At 35.6% G+C, this 25,609-nt stretch overlaps 3 protein-coding genes across 6 annotated transcripts; 1 reads left to right on the top strand and 2 right to left on the bottom strand.

Moving 5' to 3' along the window:
* Window positions 1-1,045: 1,045 nt before the first annotated feature.
* LOC147551832 (uncharacterized) lies at window positions 1,046-6,164 on the bottom strand. Of its 3 annotated transcripts, none has more exons than XM_086671556.1 (10): window positions 5,881-6,164; window positions 4,664-5,384; window positions 4,432-4,572; window positions 3,583-4,092; window positions 2,899-3,333; window positions 2,345-2,514; window positions 2,100-2,268; window positions 1,612-1,839; window positions 1,400-1,515; window positions 1,046-1,319 (listed from the first exon to the last, which is right to left on the bottom strand). In XM_086671556.1, the coding sequence occupies exons 2-10, from the start codon at window positions 5,381-5,383 to the stop codon at window positions 1,148-1,150; spliced, it is 2,661 nt and encodes an 886-aa protein (XP_086527682.1). In that variant the 5' UTR covers window position 5,384; window positions 5,881-6,164; the 3' UTR covers window positions 1,046-1,147. The 3 variants fall into 3 exon arrangements, with proteins under 3 accessions (XP_086527682.1, XP_086527683.1, XP_086527684.1); XM_086671557.1 differs by having other exon boundaries at window positions 4,664-5,389; window positions 5,881-6,162; XM_086671558.1 differs by having other exon boundaries at window positions 3,877-4,092; window positions 5,881-6,006.
* Window positions 6,165-6,546: 382 nt separating this feature from the next.
* LOC147551831 (YTH domain-containing protein ECT3-like) lies at window positions 6,547-13,235 on the top strand. Of its 2 annotated transcripts, none has more exons than XM_086664791.1 (8): window positions 6,547-7,020; window positions 8,701-8,765; window positions 9,492-9,645; window positions 9,725-9,798; window positions 10,354-10,857; window positions 11,440-11,652; window positions 11,833-12,006; window positions 12,816-13,235. In XM_086664791.1, exons 2-8 carry the CDS (start codon window positions 8,712-8,714, stop codon window positions 12,957-12,959), a joined length of 1,317 nt encoding a protein of 438 aa, XP_086520917.1. In that variant the 5' UTR covers window positions 6,547-7,020; window positions 8,701-8,711; the 3' UTR covers window positions 12,960-13,235. The 2 variants fall into 2 exon arrangements, with proteins under 2 accessions (XP_086520917.1, XP_086520918.1); XM_086664792.1 differs by lacking the exon at window positions 6,547-7,020 and adding an exon at window positions 7,514-7,643.
* A 955-nt stretch (window positions 13,236-14,190) lies between these two features.
* Window positions 14,191-25,237, bottom strand: TIC40 (hydroxyproline-rich glycoprotein family protein). The gene is made up of 14 exons (XM_086664790.1): window positions 24,084-25,237; window positions 23,179-23,275; window positions 22,922-22,979; window positions 22,783-22,800; window positions 20,544-20,823; window positions 19,185-19,291; window positions 19,016-19,091; window positions 18,573-18,651; window positions 18,432-18,472; window positions 17,871-17,916; window positions 16,289-16,383; window positions 15,852-15,955; window positions 15,732-15,779; window positions 14,191-14,565 (listed from the first exon to the last, which is right to left on the bottom strand). The coding sequence occupies exons 1-14, from the start codon at window positions 24,301-24,303 to the stop codon at window positions 14,509-14,511; spliced, it is 1,326 nt and encodes a 441-aa protein (XP_086520916.1). The 5' UTR covers window positions 24,304-25,237; the 3' UTR covers window positions 14,191-14,508.
* Window positions 25,238-25,609: the final 372 nt, after the last annotated feature.

The following is a 25,609-nucleotide window of genomic DNA, read 5'->3' as shown; positions in this document are numbered from 1 at the left end:
ACCTTAAGTCTTGGTCTTGGAGCTGATACAGTTTGCAAATCAGTTTGCAAATCAGTTTGCAAAGTCTTGCAAATCAGTTTGCAAATCAGTTTGCAAATCAGTTTGCAAACCAGTTTGCAAATCAGTTTGCAAACCAGTTTGCAAACCATATAGCGAACCACTGCAAACTGATTTGCAAACCTTATTGCAAACTGATTTGCAAACCATATTGCAAACTGATTTGCAAACCATATTGCAAACTGATTTGCAAACTGATTTGCAAACCATTGCAAATCATATTGCAAATCATATTGCAAACCATATTGCAAACCACTGCATACAAGATTGCGAAGTCATAAAAAAATTCAGAATCCTTTTGCAACTTCGATGGAAATTACTTTTGGGAATAGTTGCATATCCTTCAATTTTGATGAGTTCACGTATTATTTTGATGAGTTCAATTTTGATGAGTTCACGAATAAAAAAATGAAGAATAAATCTTTCGAAAAGGATTTAATCTTTCGTTCATCCTGCATCTATTGAAAAATATTTAAAGAAACATATGAGTATGTTGTGACTATTTGAATAAAAAATCTTGTTTCCAAACCACTGCCAATCATAATGCAAACTAATGCAAATCAGTTTGCAAATCACCGCAAATCAGTTTGCAAACCACTGAATAACAGATTGCAAAGTCACCAAATAAATTTAGAATCCTTTTGCAACTTAGATGTTAATTAAGGAACTCAATTTATGTACACAATGTATGCAACATTTTGATGAATTACAAACTAATTGGATTACGTGTCTTTTTACAGGAGTTCGGAGGTGTAGTCCTCGTTTTTTTTGTCGAGATTTAAAAAACGATTAATTGAATTACAAAATTAGAAGAATCAAGCTTGTAAACCACTGATTTGCAAAGACATGCAATCCACTGCAAATCAATTTGCAAACCACTGCAAATCAATTTGCAAACCACTGCAAATCAATTTGCAAACCACAATGCAAATCAATTTGCAAATCAGTTTGCAAACCACTGAAACCTAAATTCATCAGACCAAATAAGTAACCAAATAAATGCTCAACATAATAAGATTAAAAAGCTATTAAAGATTCATCAAAATATTCACAAACACATTCATCAAAATATTCACAACAAACACTATATTCAAACGCCTTTTTTTGATTGAATCCAACAATATTTTTCATCTGAAACAATTTCAGCAACTATCTTTCCTCTAAGTTTTGTTATCTCATGAGGGTCAATCTCCATTTCTTCAAAATCCTGGCCTTTTGTAGCATTCGAAATGAATTGACATACATATAAACCACAATCAACTCTGTAAAGAAAAAACAAGTCATTTAGCTTATAAATTAAAAAAAATTACTTGATTAATAAGCATGATTAATTTATACTTACGACGTTTCTAGTTGTTGTGGGCAGTCTACTTGCACTCTCTTAATTCTTGATGGAGGTTTTGGACGCAAATTATCCGTATTGTAAGCATAAATAAGAAGACCTTCCACAATATTTACCTAAAATATAAGAAAATACTTGATTTAAACATTGTAGTATAAGTTTAATTACACTATTCATTTTATTTATGCGAATTGTGGTATATATATGTTTACCGTATTTTTCGCACATGCGGAGAATTTGTCATTCGTTTTTTTTCTTGGCATCATGGAGTTGAAGTGAAACCATTTCCATGGTTTCATCATGCACAATATCAGAACTGACCAATGATAACCAGTTGGATCCTTATTTCCCTTTGAATGATTAAGCGGGAATATCAGCATTTGAGAAGAAACATCAAAGTTGCATATCTTTGTTGTCAAACTATCGGTCATCTTCGGCTTCTATTGAAAAATAATTAAAGAAACATGTGAGTATGTTGTCGTTATTTTTCAAAGACATCATTGCAACTGAGTTGTAAAGCTCTGCAAATCAGTTTGCAAATCAATTTGCAAATCAGTTTGCAAATCAATTTGCAAATCAGTTTGCAAATCAGTTTGCAAATCAGTTTGCAATATGGTTTGCAAATCAATTTGCAAATCAGCAACATATAAGAACAAATACAATCAACGTACTAAGAAAAACAAAAATTAAAGATACTTACGCTATCAAAGTGGCTGATGTAAGTGAATTTCTTTTCGGTCCCTTCCTTCTTCAATTTATATGCAAACCAATCGATGATTGACCCATTAACAAATCGATTTGATAGAAGATCTTCTAATTGATCAACTGTTATGTTGATCCTCTCTTCTTTTGAACACCATACAAGATCACTAAAAAATATTGACAAACACTTCTGTTATTTTAGTAAAGTAAATTTTGTCTAAAAACACAGTAAATGTGCATTACCTTCTACGGTAATCACACCAATCTTTCTGAATTGCATTTTTCTCTTTTGATGTCAACATTTTGAAGATTTTACACCTTGTTAGGTCAAGAACATTTCCATATTCAACTGGTGGATCCTCAAAATCATCGTCATCAATTAACACCGTTTTTCCCTTTTCAACTTGTTGTTCCTACATTTAATAGAATCAACAATGTCATAAAAAGATTTGTTAGACTTCAGATATTAATGAAAAAGATTAAAAAAAAATGAAACTATAAAGCAAGACTCTGCAAACCAGTTTGCAAAGCTCTGCAAAGCTGTGCAAACAGCTCTGCAAACCAGTTTGCAAAGCACTGCAAATTAGTTTGCAAAGCACTGCAAATCAGTTTGCAAACAGCTCTGCAAACCAGTTTGCACAGCTCTGCAGCGATTTTAAAGAGCTTTGCAAGTCAATTCAAAAAGTGATACCAAAATTCAAATTCATACAAGAACAACGAAGTAATCGAATGTACTCAACATAATAAACTATTAAAGATATTGTTTAGAACACATGTTTTTAATTGTTCTCATTCACCTTTGAAGTGTGTCCTGCCTTTTTTTGTTTCTTTTCCTTTTTAGTGTAAACAAACATAGGGTCTTCCAGTTGTTTTCTCTTAGGACGCTCCTTCACACCCTTTTCAATGGATCCTTTAACTATTTCCCTCAATTCAGCAACATTTTCATCTCTTTGTTGTTCCTCATTAAGGCCTTCCATTTCCACTTTCCCCTTTCCCTTCTCTTTCTTCATTTCGGCATCACTTTCTGTTTTTTCCTCATATTTGTTTTCCTCGTTTGCTTTTTCCTTTTCTAGTCCCTCATTTATCTCCTTCACAACATCAACTATATCTTTGCTCACATCATGTTCATCCAATTCCTTTCCAACTCTACTATCTTCATCTACACCATCTTTTTCATCTCCCTCGCCCCTCTCTTCATCTTCATGATTAGTTTGTTGGAACTCATCATTAACCTGCATTAAGTACATAATAAACATTTATTATTTTTTACCTAAAATGCAAGGCAATCAGTTTGCAAATCAATTTGCAAATCAGTTTGCAAATTGATTTGCAAATCTGTTTGCAAATCAGTTTGCAAATCAGTTTGCAAATTGATTTGCAAATCAGTTTGCAAATCAATTTGCAAATCAATTTGCAAATCAATTTGCAAATCAATTTGCAAATCAATTTGCAAATCAAGACTTTGAGTACAAAGATCTTACATTATCACTCCCAACATCATCTTTACTGTTATCTTCTGCATCTTTACCCTGCCCATTTTCACCATCTTTTTCATAATTTTCTCTCCCATTTTTACTGCTCTCTCCTTCTTCATTATCATCATTGTCGTCTTCTTCTTCTTTCTCATTTCCAGAGCTTTCTTCAGCATCTTGTGCTTTTTCTTCATCATGTTCATCACCTTGTTCACCACTATTTTCTTCATCATCTTCATTTACTCCTGCCTCAACTTTGCCGTTTTTTTCTAAATACTTCACTCTTCTTGTTAATTTACTTACTTCATTCTTGAGCATTTTGATTTCATTCGCTTGATCATCAATCCTTTTCTCAAGAATGGCAAGTGTTGTTTTTCCAGCTGAAGCATCATTTACTGGCATTGGAGGTCTTTCCTTTGGCATTGGGTGATTTCCAATGCTCTCATTTATTTGCAAATTGTTCGAAGAAGATAGTAATAGAGTTTCTTCATGACTAATTTCTAGGAATTCATCATATACCTGCATTAAGTGCATAATGAAGAACTTATTAACAATTTTAAAGCCTGCATTTCAAAATTAATATTTAAAACTATATTAAAAAACCTATATGCAAACTATAAAGCAAAGCTCTGCAAATCAGTTAGCAAATTGATTTGCAAATTGGTTTGCAAACTGATTTGCAAACTGATTTGCAAATTGATTTGCTAACTGATTTGCAAATTGATTTGCAAACTGATTTGCAAACTGATTTGCAAATTGATTTGCAAACTGATTTGCAAACTGATTTGCGAAACTTAGCAGACCTCTTGCAAACCAATTCTCAAGGAAAATAGTAACATTTAACAACAGAGATCTTACATTCTCACTCCCAACAGTGGCAAGATCAACTTCTTTCAATGTCGATTGTAATATTTGAAGATCCCATCTTGTTACTCGTGGAGTTAGAGCTTCATTTCCTTCAATCGGTTCAATAATTTTCACTTTTTCACATATAAAGTACTACAAAAAATAACAGATCGTTAAAAATCAATTTGGGAATGAGCAATAATGTCAATAACATGAAGTTAAAAAGAACATATTATAAACTTACCAAAATAGCTACTGCACAACCAGCAAAATGTGAAGTTGTCTCACATTTTGATAACTTATCCGCTAATTCTCTGTGTATATCAGCAGCCCAATTGAAGTCATTGATTTTTTTTAAATCAATAACAGCACTAATTGCATGCTGTGGTATAATTCCCGGACCATTAGCATAAAAAAGTGTCGCTAGCATGTAGAGAAGCAGCAACTTAACAAAATCCTCATCAAGTCCTTCATCGTATTCTTCCTCCATCTTCGTTGATAGTTCTTTCAAACGAGTACTGACATCCGTCTTTTTTATCTTCCCTGATCCATTGAAATATTTTTGGATGAATTCACTATTTCGTAGGTTTCCTTTTGGAAATTTAATACTCCCAACGTTTGGCACCCCAAACAATAATGCCAAATCATTAGTTGTAAACGTTATACTTTTGCTTCCAATACGGAATTCACAACTACTAAGATTGAAGGTTTTGAGTACTTTGTTCACTGAATCAGTTGTGTTATCCTTCTTACTAGTTGTAATCCTCTTCTGCAATATTGCATCAAACAAGTTTCCGAATGGTGTCTCTTTCAACATCCGGATGATGTTCTCGTTAATATTGTTCTTGAAATCATCTAAACAACTGCACAACCCGTTCAAACTAGATCGAATTGATACCTTACGTTCGATACCAGTAGATGTATCGACCGATTTGCTTTGCTTGTTTTCTTTTGTTCGAGCCATACTGTGCTTCAAAACAAACAAACATTTATTATGTTTAAGTGAAAAATATTCATCAAGATTAGTTATATGATTCCAAAATCCAAATACAACATAGTACTATTGCTAGAACATACTAAAATTCATTTATATACTCTGATGATCTTATCATACTAACAAATATCAAATCAAAGCTAATAGCCAGAAACAAAGTAATATACCAAACCTGATTCACAAACCCTAATTAATTGTAATTCACAAATCACCAAACCTGATTCACAAACCCTAAGTAATATACCAAACCTGATTCACAAACCTGTTTACCTCAAATCGAAATTGTAATTCCAAATCACCAAGAAAAGGGCTAATTTAGGTTTGATTCACAAACCCTAATTAATTTTCTTTAGCACCTTGATCAATGGGGTTCTTTCTATTTGATTCAATCATTCGGGTTTTTAGACAAATAATAAATCTGAACAAAAAATCAGTAAAATAGGAAAAGAGAGAGAGAGAGAGAGAACCTGAGAGGGATAGTGGAGAGATTTGAGATGGAAACGATTAGGAAGCAATGAAAACCCTAGTAAATCAATAATAACGATTTGGGAAGCAATAATAACGTGTAATCGTGTAGGGAATGTTTTGTAAACCCTAGTAAATCAATGAAAACCTGATTTGGGTTGAAATACGGGAAAGAGAAGAATCGATTTGGGTTTGTAATTTCAAACCGAGAGGGTTGAAGTACGGGATAGAGAGAGAAATACGGGATAGAGAGAGAAAGAGGGAAATATCAATCTGATTTGGGTTTGTAATTTCTCTAACAAATAAGGTTAATTTAGTCTTTTCTCTATATGAAATAATTTACAAAAATGCCCCGGGGAGCTGAAGCCTACAAAAAGTTGATAGATCCTTTTTAACCAAAGCCTCAATTTTTTAGGGTGTTTTGGCCAAATTTCCCTATTGGAAACATATATGATATGATCCATGATCAAGAAATTACGAATCATAACATATCTTTTAGGGAATAATAAGAGAGAAGGACGGCGTTGAAACTGGGTGAGTTTTATTCATGACATTTATTTTAAGAGAATGACATACTTCATAAATTTGTTTGGGTGGCTGGGGAATATGAACATTTTGCTCGCTTGGACTCTTGCCTAATTAACATTCATCCCCACTTGTGGGATAATATTGGAGATGGTAGAATTTAGAGATGAATTTTTTTTTTTTGATTTTAATTTAGTCCATGAATTTTTTTTAATTTAGTCTCAATTTGTCTGTTTGATCTATAAACACCAAAAATATATTAGGAGAGAAATACCAAAAATTAGAATTTGTTTTTGGTGTACAAAGAACCTTTGGTGCTCTGTAAATACCAACCACCAAATGATCCCACATTTCTAGATACCAATTAAGTACTGTAATTAACTAAACATTTGGGCGCTTTGATCCAACGATAAGCGACAGTTATGAATTTTGATAAGAGAAATCTCAGCCGTCAGATCTGATAACAAGGGTTTTAGCACTTCACCTTTCCTCTATTTCTTCGACTCTTCTCTTTCTTTCTCACTCTCTCTTTGGTTCCTTCCTCAGCAGCTTAAAACCAGCTGATCTGAAGTTTTCACTACTATTCAGATCTTCAAGCTGTTTTTAGGGTTATAAAGGTAGCTCTCTCTCTCTCTCTCTCTCTCTCTCTCTACCTCTCTCTCTCTCTCTGTTGTTCTGAACTCATTTTTAGTGAAGCTTATAAGGAACATAAGAGATCTTAAGTAGTTAGTTTATCAAAAAGGGTTTTCTTTCTTCCCTTTTTTCATTCATTTCTTCGACTCTTCGACTTGGTAGTTCATGAAAAATCGATTTTTTTCAGCTGGAAAGATTTTTCAGTGTTTGTGCCTCCACAGTCATTTACTTAGAACATTTTTTTGTTTTTAATTCATTTTAGTGTTTAATTGAGTGAGAACTTTGGAGGATACTGAAAGTAGTAAAAAAGATATTTTTAGGACCATTTGTTGGATTAGGGTTTCATGATTCGCTTCTTTATTGTTAACTTTTTGTGGTTCCTATTATATTCTGCTGAAGAATTTTCTTATCTTTAAAGAATCTCTTTTCATTTTGGATGTCACTATTGATTCTTCTAGGAGACGCACCAAATTAGTGCTTCTTCTTTAATTAAGAATAAAAACTTTGTTTCAGTTTAAAATCAGACCATTGTAAAAATTAGGTATTCAAGTTGATTCATTAATGGGTTTGTAGTATTTTTTTGAATCAAACTAAACCGCCCAATAAAGTAAGCTGTTTTGTCTATAGGTTTATAGAACAGTATAAGTCTCTCTTTTGGTAGAAACTTGTAGCTCATAAAAAAGGGACTTTTGTTGGTTTTCTTTTGGAGGTTGTTTTACTTTCCAATTTTATACAATTTTTTGTGTGTATGTTTCGAAGTTATATCAGATTGTCAAATATTTTACTGGACAAATATTGAGCTTTTTTCTTTTGCCTGGTCTTTAAGTTGTTATTGCATATCAAAATTTTCATTCTCCAACCTGATGTATAGGTATGTAATTTATGTTGAAATGTTTCATAAAATAAATAAATTATGTTGAAATGTTTATAATTAAGTTTTACACAATTGGTATTAACGGTTAAATAATGGCATGCTACTTGTTAACCAGTAGTATTGGATACTACCATATATATTGGACATTGTTATTGGAATTTCCATTAGCACTTGATGTCTAAAATGTGGTCAGAGGCACTTCAACTATCAACTCTGTGTTTTTCTTACTGACACACTAATGCAAACATCTCAATATAACGTTGATGGATCAGAGTTTTGTAGTTCTTTTTCTCGATTGCAGTTATTGAATCTTGCATATTTGATTATTTACTACGTGCCCATTATGTTTTCACACAAAGCTATTGAAAACCATAAACTATACTAATTAGGAGTTTTTTCAGAAAGGAAAAAAGAGACTTAAATGTGCAAATTAGTAATTAGGTTTTGAGCTTTAAACAAGCCTTATGTATAGGTGTCGCCTCTGGGCTATATTTCATGTCACCTATTGTTAGCACCATTAGTTTGAGTACTCGGGCCATGTGAATTTAAGTAGCTAACTACAGTGTGTATTTGGTGTCTGCTACGAGTATTTTTTACCAACTATTCCCAATTGGTGATCCGTGATAGTCTAGATTTGTTTAGATTTTTTTTGTGCAATAGCTGAAGGGACTTTTTTTCGAACCTTGTCTTGATTAGCGAACATCTAAGCATCATGTCAATGAGCTGCAAATTAATACCTTCGAATTTAGCATCTAATAACAACTTGTCCTCTTTCACAATTATTTACTAGATAAGGAGAAGATGGAGACAGGACTGAAATCTACTACAGTAGCTAGTTTGACTAAGCAAAATGTGGTACGTGATCATTTAGCGTTTTTTAAAAAAGATTCTCCTTGATAAGCTACAGTTTGTGTTACTATTTATTTATGTGTTGTTTACTGCTTGTAATGAATCACGGTAATCTGCCCAAAGTGTTCCTTGTAATCTTTACGTTCTTGGAGGTCATGTTCTCATGCTCGATATTGTTCAGAGGTGATCTTTTATCAGATTTAGACGTAACCGTCTTAGTATCAGGTTACACTAACTCAAACACCAACTTCTATAATGTAATGGTCTATATTGCTTAACATGAAAAAGTTATCACTACCACTATAAGAACATCAATTTCTTGCTTGAGGAATTCACTAGCTTTTCTCTCTTTTTCTTACTCTCATCTATCCGAGCTTTCGTCATTCTGAATCTCATTTTGTAATCTGTCCATCATTGATCATTCTTTTGTCCTATTTCAAGAGTTTCCAACTATACATAAAATATTTGATCTCTTGTTAAGTTATTATTAGGATTACAAACTCCAGATCTCTCTGACTGTTATCCAACTCTCCCCCCTAGTAGAAATTAATACCTCAATAAGTCATGCATTTACTTCACCAGTATGTAGGTACAAATGATCACTTCAATATTTTTAGGAGGAGGTGGCTTCCCTGTAGTATTTAACTTCCATTATCATCTTATTGGTGTATTTATTTTATCTCGGTAAAAAATCATGGTAATATTCTTCTAAGTTAATATTTTAAATCTCAGATGTCTGGAAAAGATGCAACACGATCTAATTCTGGTTCTTCAATAAGTTCTTCCCGTGTTGCGAATTCTACCACGAGCAGAGAAGCTTATAAAAAGATGATTTCAGAACATTCTGTCTATTATCCTCCTAGCTGTTATGGTTACTATTATCCTGGTTAGTGTCTGTGAAGTTCATATTTTACTTGGGATGTTTAGTCTTTGGCTGAAGTTGTAACTTGCATAATCATTTGCAGGGCATGATGGAGCATATCCCGACTGGAATGACCATCATTATCATGCAGGAGATGGATCAGAGATACCGTACTCGGTGAGTTTAATTTCTCATCAGTTATAAATTACCAGTTTGTAATGAGATGACCGTGGTTTTTACATGTGGACTGGGGTTGATCTGTCAGATTAGGCTTTTGCAGTGTGAATTTTGATATTTCAGACTTCACTGCTATTTATTTATTTGAATTTGTATTCAGCTAATTCTCTGTCAACTGTTCAATCTCAAGCATTACTCTGTGATCAATCTTTTTGGAGTTCTAAATTTCTATTCAGATCTGTATAAAAATCCCTACTAGCTAGCAGATACTATGTTGTTTGACTTTGTATCTCTGTAACTGTGATCTGTCGTTAGACAACTGACGTATTCTTTCAGAACAATTTAGTTCAGTAAATTCACTACTCGTCTTTGATTAGTTATTGGAGGAGTTGCATTTTTCGTGTGACAACTATTTGAATTTTTCGCAGTATGAGTCGTGGGATGTTAGAGAATAAAAGGAGCAAATATTTTACTTATTGTCTTTTTACGGTTAATTTTTCAGTTTGTATTTGTTACGGTTTTTATTGTTTACTGATATAAACATGTTCATTTTAGGTTCCTCAAATGGGGATCGATTTTCGATCTTCTGGGTCCACTAAAGGTTACTATCCTGTGGGAAAGTACGCTTCATTCAATAATCAACAGGGGTTGTTCCAACATAATGGGTACACGTACTACAGACCAAATGGACGAAACTGGGCTGGCAGTGACAGATTTAGATCAAGAGAGGGGTTTAACAGAAATGGAGAGTTTGAAGCCTCCACTGAGCTAAATCGTGGTCCTAGGGCTCGCAAAGCGAGTTCATCAGTTGAGAAGGATAAGTCCCTCCTGTCGTTCCCAATAGACAAATATAACTTGCAAGAGTTCCAGACAGATTATGAAAGTGCAAAGTTCTTTATCATAAAGTCCTATAGTGAAGATGACATTCACAAAAGCATCAAGTATGGTGTGTGGACAAGTACGGCAAATGGTAACAGAAAGTTAGATGCGGCATTCCGCGAAGCAGAGATGAAATCTGGTGAGACATGCAAAAAGTCTCCAGTCTTTCTCTTGTTTTCAGTGAGTATAAATCTACGCTTGATCCCTTAAACTTCCAATTTTTCACTGCTTGTGATGTGATGTTTTTGCTCATTTGTGTAATTCTTGCTTCGAAGTTTGAAATGTTAAGTAGGCACTTCGTACACTCGCAGCACTGTGTGTGATTGATTCCACAACAGCACAATAACCCCATTTCAGTTTTTCAGATGTACCATTGATTTCTTTTTTTACTTCTTTTTTTCTTTCATGTTTACTTAATGGTTTACTTAATGGTTGGTCTTCAAAAAAGTAAATATGTCCATACATGCTCTTTCCCATTTATTTTCATTCTTTATTTGCTACTAAATTCCAACTGTTGCAGTCTACATGTTGAGTCTTAGTCATGAGCTGTTTTCGTGTGTGCATGGATCTCCCTTGTGAACTTGTTTGACAGTTAAGCAGCCTGTTGTTTGATATTCCTGTCATCACTTAATTAATTAGGTTTTGGATTGGAAAACCTGTTGACTGCTATGTTGTCGTTCTTCTCTTTGTTTTCTTTGTATACACACTGTCATACTTGTATTATACCACACAGATCAATAACCATTTGACGAAAAATTTCAGGTAAATGGGAGCGGGCAATTTTTAGGCCTAGCCGAGATGACAGGGCAAGTAGATTTCAAGAAGGATATGGACTTTTGGCAGCAAGACAAGTGGAATGGTGTCTTCCCTGTGCAATGGCACATAATTAAAGACATTCCAAATGTTCAATTACGACACATCATACTCGAAAACAATGATAACAAACCTGTGACCAATAGTAGGGATACTCAAGAGGTATTTCTTAATTTTTAACAACCTCCTTAACTACATTATTTTGTTGTACTTCATCTTGAAAAGCTCGTTTATGGCTTGAAATTTTATTGATGTCTAAAATAGCACATCAACTAACTTGGACAAATATTAGTTAATGTTTTTCATACTTTATTCTGATGATAATAATTATACCTTTTGAAGGTTGGATTGAAGCAAGGTTTGGAACTGCTTAGCATTTTCAAGAGTTTCTCGGTGAAAACATCGATGCTGGATGATTTTAACTTCTATGACGATCGGGAGAAGTCTCTTCAAGCCAGGAGAAGCAATAAGATCGCACATTCACAAGTCGAGTTTGAGAAGAAGAACGAGTTCACGGTAACTACTTGTTTCTTTTCTCATTTTACATTGAGTTGTTGTTTGCAACTTCAGTATGCAAGTAACGAAAGAATAATTAACATACACCTGTTGAAAGTGTTTTGAATATGGGTTGATAGCTAATCCGGTTTGCGACCCACAAACCCGCTTACAAGGCCTCGGCACGAAAATTTGAACCCGTTAGCAGGGCTGGTATGCAAAGCAGGGTTCTTGTTATGTCGGTTACTACTGTTAGCGGTATTCATATATGTTTGGGGAATTAGAAAGTGAGTCGGGGGGATTAGGATTTCAGTGGCTATATAAATTGAAACTTAAGGGATATCTTAATGTCGAATTCTCACGAATCCCTTGTGTAACATGTTTGCTTATCGTAGTGTTAATCATCACGCCGTTATTCGTTGTGGAGTTCTGACCAACCGAACTACGTAAATATCTGTGTTTAATTTCTCGGTTTACTTGATTTCGTCACAACAACACCAAATCATCACCACCGCCCATATCAAATTTCAGGAACAAACACTAAACCAGGTAGTTTTGGTCGTGGCGTAGCAATTTACGCACGCCGTGATTCACACAGTTAGGTGTTCATCTGATAAGTATCACAATATCAAGTGAAACTCTCTTCTTGGTAAGATTAGAAAGCTTAATTTTGACGATTTGTATAGATTAAAAGCTAGAAAACATTGTGTAAATCCTGGCAAAATGTTATGTAGCATAAAACCTATATGCGAGTGGCCACGTTTCGATTTCACAATCTATAGTTACAGTTGTATAATTTCAAATATTAATTTGCCTACTTTGTTTGGCAGAAACATTTGGAAGCAGCTGCGATAATGAAGCTCGAGGAAGCATCAATGAAGAACCAGAAAATTTCCGATGCCAAAATGGCCCTCATTGAGCTCACCAAAAACCTCTCTCTCAATCCTCCGCAGCAAACTCCAGTTGGTAAATGATAATCTGTAGGGGCGCAGCTATTGGACGTCCGGTCTGCTTTTCCTGCTTGGAACGAGTAGCAAATTATCTTCTGTTTTAGATGTTATGTATCGCTTTTTCTCGAGTGTTTTGTTTGTGTTGAGGTTAGATTTTTAGGTGACTTCATTTTTCTTCCTTGTTTATCAAATTTCTGTTTGTTGAGTTGAGATAAAGATATGTATTTCTGAGTTAATGATTTCAGTTGAGCTATTTAAAGTTTTGAGCAGGAGGATTTCCAATTTAATAGACCTTGATAATGTTCTTGTTTTATATTTATTCTCCTCTTGAACTATATTAAACAAATACCTATTAAGATAAAGAATGGCAAGGATTTAGTCCCGCTGACAGTTTTCTTGTGTTTCCCTTGACTGACTGCTGTATAATTGTTGGGCAGAATCTCTATAATGCATAGATGGAGTTAGACCAAGAGTTGATGCCTACGGATCGTGTTTGACAGTAAATTCAATCTGACAAAAAACTCCACTGGTTTTCTTCTAATAGAAACCTCATTTTGGGGTTTCGACAACTAAAAAGGAACGAAACTTGGATGGGATTCGTTCGACTCGCAAACTCGTGGAACCCCATTGTAATTTCCGAGAAAACGATGATGATGGTGGTGGAAGTGAACAGAGAAAAATATTGATCACCTACAAATGGCTAGCCAGAGAGAAATGGACATGATGAAATGGTGGTGGCGCCGATGGTGGTGGAAGTGGAGAAATATATTAGAGCTCACCAACAGATGGCTGGTCAGAGAGAAATGGAGATGATGTGATGGAGATCGTGGCGGTAGTGATAGAAGTGAAGAGAAAAATATTGAGAAAGCTCAATGACAAATGACTAGGCATAAAGCAAAAGAGATGACAGTGGTGATTGTGTGATGGTGGTGGAAGTGAAGATATTGATGAAGCTTGCCAACAAATGGCTGGCTGGTCATCCATATGATGGCTACCATTTTCGGTCAAAAAATAAAAAGGGCGACAGAAAATTTAAAATTTCTTTTTATTCTTATGAAATGCTTCCAAGAATCACTTTATAGGATATCCTAGTAATTGGAACCCCTTCTCCAGAGTAAGGGAAAGGTCAGGCTTATTGGTGCGGATTTGTTCGAAACTAACTTGTAAGTTGGAAACCAGAGAATTCTGGTTAAGTTGGAAAGCTTTTAAGAACCACAATCGACGAAAAAGAGAAATCAAGATGCCCAAGACACTGTTTGGGTTCAAAGGAAATTTCATACTCAATCATACAAGCCTCTATCATACCTTGTTGGATAGCACCTCTCCTTAAACATTTCAACTTACTGACACATTTTCTAGTACAAAACTAAAGGTAACATTAATTAAATACATTCTTTAAGCTAAATGGAGAAACTGTGAAGAGAAACTTCTGTCTCCATTTCCACACTCCATGATTTCCGCATAAACTCATTCCACTTTTTTGTTGGAATATGAAAATATTGGCGAAAATGTAGGATTCAAGATCTAAATTCTACCCCTGACAAAATTACCGATTTCGGCCGTCTCAAGGAAATCAAGGTCCTGTAACTCCAGGGAAGAGCTCTGAAATTTTGTTGAACACATCCATAACCTGAGAGACAAACAAATAAAGATAATGGACGTTAAATGTAAAGGAACTCGAAAGAAGCCTGACTTTTTTTGTTCGATACATGAGACTCGCCTAATCTGACAAACCAAAAAGATCTAGCTGAGTCATTTGTACTCATTTCAGTCAGATTTACTTTAAATCTGAATAGAAGAAAATAACAAACTCCTCTAACGTTCTATTTTTATTTTGGGTTAATTCCGTTTTGGCCCCCGATTTGTGACCAACTCGCCGTTTTGGCCCCTATAAGTGTCCGGCAGTTCGTTTTGGCCCCAATTTCCTGTTTGGCCCCAACATATTTTTGTAAGCTTCTCCATTATACCCTTATGGCAATTCTGTAAATTAAATGTATTTTCTTTCTCTTTGTCCACCTCACTAAGCAATTGCCACGTCATATTCGTCCACATAAGGTCGCCGGCGACATCATTTCCTGCGACCACCATTTTTTTTTTTTTTTTTTTTTTAACTTCTTCTTCTCCAACCATCTCCTTCTTCTTCTCCAACCATCTCCTTCCTTCTTCTTCTCTCTCTCTCTCCTTCTTCTTCTCTCTCTCTCCCCCTCTTCTCTCTGTGCTAGGTTTCTGGCGAAGGGAAACCCTTCGCCGGAAACCTAACAGAGAGAGAAGAGGGGGAGAGAGAGAGAAGAGGGGAAGAGAGAGAGAAGAAGAAGGAGAGAGAGAAGAAGAAGGAGAGAGAGAGAGAAGAAGAAGGAAGGAGATGGTTGGAGAAGAAGAAGGAGATGGTTGGAGAAGAAGAAGTTAAAAAAAAAAAAAAAAAAAAAAATGGTGGTCGCCGGAAATGATGTCGCCGGCGACCTTATGTGGACGAATATGACGTGGCAATTGCTTAGTGAGGTGGACAAAGAGAAAGAAAATACATTTAATTTACAGAATTGCCATAAGGGTATAATGGAGAAGCTTACAAAAATATGTTGGGGCCAAACAGGAAATTGGGGCCAAAACGAACTGCCGGACACTTATAGGGGCCAAAACGGCGAGTTGGTCACAAATCGGGGGCCAAAACGGAATTAACCCTTTTATTTTTGAAGGGGTTAGTCCTGTGGAAGAGTCACATGTCTATACAAGTACCTAAGTGTTTATATGCTAGTGGTTACATAGTCTTCCTAAAACCAAAAACAGTAAGATTCTCACCTCCTTGTCGTTCTGGTATTTTGCAATACTGAGGGGGTTTTGTGAGCACTGCGAAAGTAATAAGATGTCAGAGACTTCAACCATAATGTTCAATCAAAATACATTTGATTAGTGGCTTACATCCATGATAGCAGCTTGAACTCTTGGATTCTGAAACGCCATCGCAACATCAGGATTGGCCATAATTTTTGAAATGACTTCTTCTGGGGTAAGCCCAATTTGGTCTGCAGTGTCAAATTTTCGAATCTCAGTGGAAGTTGAAATCCATGATTTATTGTACTTGGGTTAAATAAAGTAAAAAAGTTAGGAAAAAATGAGATTTAGGCCCCATGGCCCATAGGATACCCATATGGGTCTTTACATGGCCCTTTAGGGTCCAAGATGTCTTTAAGGATGACAGTTATAGGGCTTATTCAATTCATGACCTACTACTTACTATATATTCATGTCACATAATGGATGTATTGTGATGACTCTTGGAGTAATAACTGCTCAAAAAAAAATGGTGCCATCTCTCCCGAGGAAAAAAAATCCAAGAGATTTAGTATCTAACTCACCAAATTGTTGCTTGACCTCTGGACTGCTAAGATCAAAATTTTTCAAGGAATCCATCATTCTGTTGTCCCAGTCACTGCCTCCACCCATATTGTTTCTGGAAAAGCAAAAGATAGAAGTTATCACTACCTAAATCAGAGGTTACCCAAGTACTACGACCAGCTAATACACGAGCACTATCGCCCTACTGGAATGGGAGAAAAACTGGATAAATTAGTAAAAACTTCAAACTAAATATGGAAATTTATTTTCCCTCGTCCAAGGCTGAATATCTATTTGCCTGGACTCTTTGTACATAAAGTATGTATCCAAATATTTTTCTCCCTTCTCACATGATCAACAGTAACAATTAATTACCTAAAAAATATATACAATTACTAAGAGAAGTTACAAAGTATAAGTCGTAAAACTCCCAATGCATATTGAGGGATCTAACATGAAACGGAGCGATATTATTCCCCAAAATAACCATACAAACCAAGCTCAAATGGAGAACAATGCACTTTTTGGAAGTCAGTGGCACTTGCATAAGTTTCTCTAAACACAACTCCAATATATAAAAGAAGCAATCGTGAAGTTATTTTCAGGAAAGAATAAATAAATCCCAGTTTAAGGTCAAATTGTTTCTGATAGATTGGCAGTTTGGACTACTTGCAGCACATACCCATTAGTTGGTTTACAAATGCAACATTGCCTCATGTTTTGTCTACTCTGTGTACTTAATGAAAACTAAATTAGTTAAGCATCTGAAAAGGAGAAATCTACGTTCTTACTGGTTACTACATATAAAGATTTCTGTACGAGCTAGGACATCAGCATTGCAAGGGTTAATGCATGAATGATTTTGTAGTTTGTACATGTGTCTGACATCAGCGACATGTCTGCGTCCAAATTCCGAGGAGACCAGAAATTCGGGAAAATTTTTGTTTCTGAAATCCAAGACTAACCAAAAGAAGGTACACAAATAGAGACTTTTTATTTGAGATGAGTCATCCTTGTAGAGTAGAACAAAGACCACTTCAAGCACAATATGAATAACGTGACATAAAGATTAAAGTGTGTAAACTCTTAAGTATATGGAGCGGTGTAAGGACTGTGCCACTAAAAACTTTTAAGAAATCCCCATACTACAGTGTTCTCGAGAGTCGAGATTAGGTTAAACTGAAATGTTCCCCTGAACCTCCCAAAGTGCCACAACTTTTACTTAGTTTTTCCATCTAGAGGCACACCACAAGACTTCAAATAGTTTTCCACTAATATCTGGTTAACTGGTTGAAAGCCCCTTATGCCATATAGCCCGATAACCTACTTTATGCTTAACAAAATGGTGAAGTCACTAAAAGTTTGATGATAGGTTACGAGAACCAGAGTAACAAATTTCTAGAAAACAACAGACACACATGAAATAGAGTAAAATGCCAACTAAAAGGCGACAATGACATAAAAAAATAACCAGTTACACTAGTTGTAGGATGTACTAGCCTGGAAATATACGAGCATAACCGACACCCAATTAGCATTAGTCATCCAGGTACAAACTAAACGGTGCAACGTACAGTAGTACTAGTGAGGCAAAGAACTTACAGCATGTCGCTCAACTGCTGACGATATTGCGGATTTTGAAGCATCCCTGCAAATAATATGATTCATAGATTTGCTGTTGTTAACTTGATTACTTCAACCAATAAGGAATCAAAGGGGCCGCGTTAAATCAATATTTCTATAAACCATAGAAAGCCTAAAGATATTTCACTTTAAAATGATCATTTCAACTCATCCTTTAATTGATCACCAATCATACTAAACAAACAAGATACTACGAAGCATGATGGCACACTTAAACATGTTCTTCAAGAGAGATGTCTCGTACGGAAAAAGTCGAAACGGGCATAAAAAGTCGATTTTTAGGGCATTAGAAGGATCTCCCCATTAAAAATCTACCACTTAGGTTACAGTAGCACCTTATTTCATGCTCACAACAAAATCAATAATGCCGTCTTCCCCTGATTTGAGTGATTCTATAATGTACAATCATTTCTATTGTTATATCATTGGTTAGTTATTGACTTGTGGATATGAGATGCGCTCCCCTAATTATAGCTTTCCCTGAAAGGAAAACTGAGGAGGTCATTCTAAAGTACTTACATTTGAATGTGGTAGGGTTCCTCATTTCCTCAGGTAAATAGCTGCAAAACAGATGGAGAGGCACTTCTATCATGATAATGAATTTAAAATAACTAATAACCATCAAGACAAACAATAAACAATATATGGAAGCCTACTCACGGATAAACCATCTTTTGCACTGTTGGATCTTCCATCATTTTCTCCAATGCTTCCACTGACAGGGGGGAACCCGGTTTTCCTGTTCATGGACACACTTTACGTGAAATAATATAAGGGGCAAGGGACACTAAAGGACCCGCCTTGAATAAGCTATCAATGTAAGAATATCATATGGTCAGTCCTAATATGTAATCATTTTAAATACTAAGATGATCTCATTTGTTTGGCCATTAGGTAAAGTTTCTTAATAACATTTGATGTAACCCACACATCATAGTCTTACATCACTAGATAAACCAAAGTTTCCCATCAATATGGATTTAACTCCTTCCTGAGAATAAGTGCCCCATAAAAGAGCCGAGCAACAACTACATCTGATCTGGTAGACATTAATCATCACTGTGTGGTATAAATGCATCTCAAAATCCGCACATTTTACTCACCAGTAGACTGAGTGGATTGGGACGTCCCTCCGTAAGAGGCTTCTTCCTGCTTTGCTGCTGACCCGTTTTGAGATACCTTCAAAATATGTCCAACAAGTTAACATCAAGTAATAAGCAGATATGACCAAGCACCAAAGCATCTATAGGGGTAGCTCAATTCTGGACTCACCACTTCTGCATATTGAACATTCTTGGTGCTACTTGCTTCATTTGATTCTTGAGAACTTTCTAAAGGTTCCTTTTGCAAGACTTCTTCCGGAGACACATCTACAAAAGCTGCATAACAAATAGCGTTAAACCCAGGTAAGAGAAGTACTAAAAAATATAAGTTCAAGCAACACTATAGTTGTCACTGAAAATAGTCACCACTTTGATCCGCAGAACAACTATTTTTACTTCATTTAAAGAACAACAATCATGTAACTAGAACCACACGACAGTAAAAACACGAAACTAATGAAATATCCTACACTACATAGTTGGTATCGCAATTTATCATGGTATAATGTGTATCACCCCCCTAGCCAATGTGCAAAAAGATCCGCCATCAGCTATTTAGATTCTTTGAACCACATAATTTTTTATGGGCAATAACTGAAAGAATTAGTTCAACACAACTATTCATAACCTCCACGTGATCACTGATTAACCCAAAGAAAGTTGCATATGCACATGAGTTTGCCACTTGATCTATAGAATCAAGCTTTCATCATCTTTCTTCTCATACCTTTGACCAATTTCATAGATAATAACGTGCCTTCATTTTTCGGGCACCTGCATACTAATACATTTACAACATAGACATATTTCATACACTCTCCATGCCTGGGAATCCTAATTCCTGAGTTAGTCAAATTGGGATCTCCACAAAGTTGACTTAACCAAAAAAATTCTAACTATCCATCATAAATATGCAACTTAGCCCACTGGCCCCACTGCATCAGAACCCTACAGGACTCTCTACCATTGTCATTGGGCAATCCATGCTTTAACCCAATATTTCAACCTTATAAGCTGTTGAATTCCTTACTTTGAGTGATGCATTCAGCTATCAGTTGACTTGAGGCATATAACTTCATATATTAGTATACATCCTTGTTACATTTGAAACGTATTTGAACATACGCAAAAGGCCTAGTATGTTTTTATGTAAGGCCTTGTATTGTTGATGCTGACATTTGAACAAAACCATCCTTATTTACGGAACTCTTAAATTCATCGAATGTACTTGTGTCTTATTTCTTAATTTCTACATTATGAAGCTCTGACTAGAGAAAAATAGTAAGAACGTAAACATGTGAAGCCCCCAAGTTCAGTGAAAAACTTTTGCTTCAGAACACACAGAAGTGAATAAATGATCAATGGAAAATGCAGTGGATACATAGTAGTAATGTATGAACAATTTTACTGTACAAAAAGTGCTGCAGAATATAAGATAGGTTCCTGAGGTTACTAAGGATATAACCTCGGAAGTATAAGTTTATTGTCTATTTATTATCACTTAAAGATATATTCAAAGTCTAAATACCGTATTTTTTTGGCTCCTTCATCTCTGTCTCTTTCTTAACTTCTGGGGGAGTAACTTCTGAGGAAGGGGCAGCTTCTACTTTACTTGCCGAAACATCCACTGTCACGGCAGGTTGTGAAGGAACAGGAGAAGCGGAGGTTCTTGGCATCGATGTTGGAGGCATTGGAAATGGAAATGGTGATGGTGATGATCCTGGGGAGAAGGGAGAGTTACCGAGAGGACTATTTCCCTTGGACATCTGCCCCATCAAAGTATTCATAGCCTGCTGCATAGCATATTTCTGAAAGAAAGTTGCACATAGAGGTTACATATTTTAAATTAAGCAAGACACATTTCAATTAGCCAAGGAGCTCTGCTATTGGTTCTAGATAATGTCATATTGTTCACTGAAACATTATCTATAATTTACTCATAAGATAATTCAACCACTAATTCCCAATAATTGAGTTAAAGTCAGGAGACTTAAAAAACCAAGTGTGCCGCTTAAGAAATATTTTTCCTACTCCTCTTAAACACATTGACGAGGTTAAGAAGCATCCAACACAAAATTAATTGGTAGCCAAGAGTGAGAACAGGAAGAAAGCAGAAAAATGCTGCTCTATTTGAACTTCTATGGAGCAAATGGGGCTTATTGATATGGTCTATCCATCATTAGACTGGAGGTAGGATATGTGTCAACCAGTTAATCACCCACTAATCAGGCAACTGGCAGATACCGACGTCCGTACTGGGAAAAGAAATAAAAGGGAACCCACTTTTATCCACATATATTCAAGAGAAACATCCAAAAACACATGTTTGGTGATATTTCAGAAATCTTGACTTGTTTTTTTTTTTTTTTTTTTTTTTTGAGAATTCGACTGCGGTCTACGTTAGTCGTTACAAGGCATTGATGCATCATGGAGATGTAATGAGCACGATAACCGCCTAATTTAAACTGAGAATGAAAGAGGCCTAAAGGCCGACAACGAAGAGGCCTAAAGCCCGACAAATTATTACATTATTCATAGCCTTAATTACATAGGATAAATCTTGATGGCAACTGCTTCCACCGAGACTCGATCCCACGACCTCATGGTCTTAAGAGGGGTGTCCAACCGTTACACCAAAGGGTGGTGGACGAAATCTTGACTTGTTATTGTGGAGAATATAGTGTGAGAAAAGGCAACTCAATACTTCAAGAAGCATTTGCGAGCCAATAAGTTTGGTGATATTGTTGAAACCTTGACTTGTTATTGTGGTGAATTTGGAATACGAGAAGGCTACTAAATACTTCCAAAAGCATATACGACCCCCTAATTTTCTTTCTCATACATATATAACCCTTGAAGAATCACATGAAGAGACTAAGATGTGAAAGTTTTGACTTGAAAATGGACATTGGCACCTGTTTGATGCGGACTACGCTGTATATTACAGAAGTTATTCATAGAGCTTTCTGAGTTCATTTTCAGTTTTCTTTTCATCTGACATAAATAAGTTTATATTTTCATTTTGTTATATTAAGTCATTTCCCTTCTGGTTCTTCATTATTAATTTGTTACAGATGATAAAAAGATTTTGCCAGATCTCAAAACACAAAAGGCCACCAAGGGAGTAGTGTCATCTTTGAGCAGATCAACGTTTATGATTTGGAAGACAACTATACAGGATACAGTAAAAAAATTAGTGATTTAGGAGAAAATAAAGCTCCAAGGCCTAATAATCGTTCAATTAAGTTTTCCAAGAAAAGTTGGCAAACTACATGATGAAACTCCAAAGAGATGGTTGATGTCTTTCAAAGGATACTCACATGATGAGGGAGACCAACTATGCTATCATTATTATAAAAAATATATTTGTTATGGTTGGTCGGGCAAAAAAATTCAAGCCAACTCTACAGCGAGCAGTTACAAAGTGACATCAGAAGCTCCGAGCCTCCGACAACCAGACGAAAGAGATTATTTAGGTTTGGAATTATTAACATGCGACACGAAGGTTTGTATTAGCATATGTCTAACACATTAATGTGGCAACATCTCAACCATTAAGTTTGGAAAGGACAGTTCCATGTCAGATGGAAGATCAGACATAAAATACAATTTATACATTGGCACCATGCATGTCAAAATTATAATGAACATAATTTATTAACTAGGTTGAAATTTTACCGAGGAAAAGTATTTGAGAAAGAACTTTATAGAACACTAAGAAAAAGAGGGTGTAAACCTTGTTATATGTCAAAAGGTAATGGACTCACCTTTAAGTTTGTCGCCACCTGCAACATGGGATAATGATTGTTAGATATGAATGAGAAAGATACGGGACGACTAATTAATCGATGATCCCAATCAAAATAATATAATAGGTAAAGACATAAACAAGACTCAAGCTTTTACCCAGGAAAATAGTGCTGAGAGCCCAACTCCAACTCCAACCCAGAAGAGAGGTGATCCTCTAGAAACATAACCAGGAGTTTAAACAGAGAATTAGTAGGTCAAAACATATGGAAGTTAAAGATGAAGAATATCAATAAACATGGACATGTGTATGTTATTTTTGTTCAAATGCATACACAACCACATGGTGCAACCATGCACCAAAAGAAAGCAAAACATAATTTAAACTAGTAAGAAGAAGAATGAGGGGAAATTACATCTGAGATGATGGAGGTGGCAGTTGTTGAGGGGCGACACCAACAGAAGACGTTTCTTTGCCGCTTGAGGAAGATATGCTAGCAAGAACCTCAACTCCTAAAATATCAAGTTTAGCCAGATGACACTTAGGAGGAATTATAAAGTATAACAAACATGAAAATGTCGGATAAAGGAAAAAAAGAAAAATTTCAGCAGATTAACTTCCAAAAACTGGTAGGACAAAGGAAATAATGTGTGGTAAATAAAATGAACGCTACAACTCTCACAGATGTACAGAAAGGAGAAGTTCTCTAGTAATTTCTGTTAGCACTTGCAGAAAGTAAAGCATCATCACAAACCAATCTCTATAGACACCAATCTCAGGAGCGACGTAACTGAGTCTATGCTTAGTCCAGAGCCTTAATGAGCAGTTCATAATCCAAATAATGATTTTGGACCTTGACACACAAAACATTATTAGGAACCGCGTAAGAGAGCCAACGAGAGTGGTATAGTGTATAGTATAAAGTGTATTCAGCTGTAAAGGCTTCAAATTCATATGGGTACATACAAAGCCACTGTCCAATATGATGGAGGGAGTGTGGCTTATAAGCTACAACAATGTGCCATGATATTTCAAAAATGGTTATCACTAGTTCAGCTCATCAAACATGGGTAGGTAAATGAACTAGTGAATCCATATGAAGGGAAAGTGACACCAGCAAGTAGGTTAAGTAATTATCCTACATTAACCTACTTAAACTTTCCAGTTCTTAGGACTAATTCCTTTCGGGTTCTGTTTTCTTTGCTGAAAAGATGGAATCTTTATGATCACAGACAAACTAAATTCAATTCACAATCACTTGCTTGAGCAGAAAATAAGTGAAGAAAGATTAAGAATCAAACAATGAACAAAAGAAAGTACCAGTTTTTGATACTTTTCGAGGAACATGAACTCTATTATCTCCACTTCGCTGAGGATTAGACCGAGCTGAGACGACGATTTTGTTAGTGGTGGAACCATTTCTTCTTTTGGAGAGATTAAAAAGGGGAAATGAAGAATTTCTGATTGAAATTGAATTAGTAAGATTAGGTGAAGAACCAAGTAGAATTTTAGGAGAAGAAATTAGGGGAAGGGTTTCCATTTAGGTAAACTTCTTAGGGTTTGCTTAGATTTCTCTCTCTAGTTCGTTCAGGAATTTGAGAGTTAAGAGAATCAATCTGATCTCTCTATTTCTCTCTCTCAAGGGTTTAAGAGAGTAGAGAAAGAAGTAAACCTATTTGGATAATATAAAGAGTGTTTCCTTCATCCAAGGCGCACGTTATCATCCACAGTAACAAAAGCGTTAGAACTGAAAAGAACACCAAAAGTGTTTTTTTTTTTGTTGGCGTCGCATATAGTGTGGGATTAAGCCCTTATTCTCTAATGACACATTTTAAACTCTCTAAAAATGGAGAGGTATTAAAGTATACAATATCACCACACAATATCTTTCGACAAAAATAAAAAAAAAGTATATATATTACTAGCAAGCTTAGCGTATTGGTTTGAGCATAGATATATTATTACTAAAAAAAATAGTCTATATTGTGGTGTAGTATCAAGAGAGTATTTTCAAGAAAAATGAGAGTAAGTTGTAAACCTATTTGTTTTTTTAGAAAAATCGACTACGTTCTACGTTAGTCGTTAGAAGACATTGATACATCATGAAGATGTGATAAGCACGAACCACAACCTTCTTCTGGTTTTCCAGACGAAGGTCGTCTGGATCTGGAGTCCAGATCCAAACGAGTTTCACCTGGATATGGAGTTCAGATCCAGACGACCTTCGTATGAAAAACCAGACGAAGAGACCATTCCCTTCCCCAGAATTTAGAGAGAGAAAGGAGAGAAGAGAGAGAAACAAAAGAGAGAGAGGCAGGAGAGAGAGAGAGAGGGAGAGAGAGAGAGAGAGAAGAGAGAGGGGGAGAAAGGGATGAAAAGAGAGAGGAAGAGAGTCGGCCAGATTTAGGGTTGGAGGGTGGCAGGAGTTAATGGTGGTGTGAAGGGAAGAAAGAAGGAAACTTTTTTATTTCCCCAAAACTTGTTTGGGAGAAACAAAAAATATTTGTTTCCACCCAAAACTTTGTACCGGGTTTTTTGGGCTTTCCCCCTCGTCACTAATTGGTAATTGAGTTTACCCCCCTCAATAATGGGTAATTGAGCTTACCCCCTTGGACTTACTATTAGTGACAAAAACACAAAGGCTATGTTTGGCGTACGTGAAATAATTGCCACTACCAAGAACAACTATTCTTCAATATGATTCATATTAGAGATTTACCTCATTTTATTGTTTGATTTGGTCAGGAATATGATTAGTAAAGATTGATTTTGTTTATATATTGTTTACTTTCTGATTTTATTATCACATACCAAACATATCCTTAGTAGTTTTGACAAAAAAACTA

Source organism: Eschscholzia californica, unplaced genomic scaffold (assembly GCF_041429995.1).
Source record: "Eschscholzia californica isolate CP2 unplaced genomic scaffold, dmEscCali1.0.p SCAF_3, whole genome shotgun sequence".
Classification (NCBI taxonomy): domain Eukaryota; kingdom Viridiplantae; phylum Streptophyta; class Magnoliopsida; order Ranunculales; family Papaveraceae; genus Eschscholzia; species Eschscholzia californica.
The sequence above is the reverse complement of the archived record's forward strand: the minus strand, read 5'-3'. Positions and strand labels throughout refer to the sequence as shown.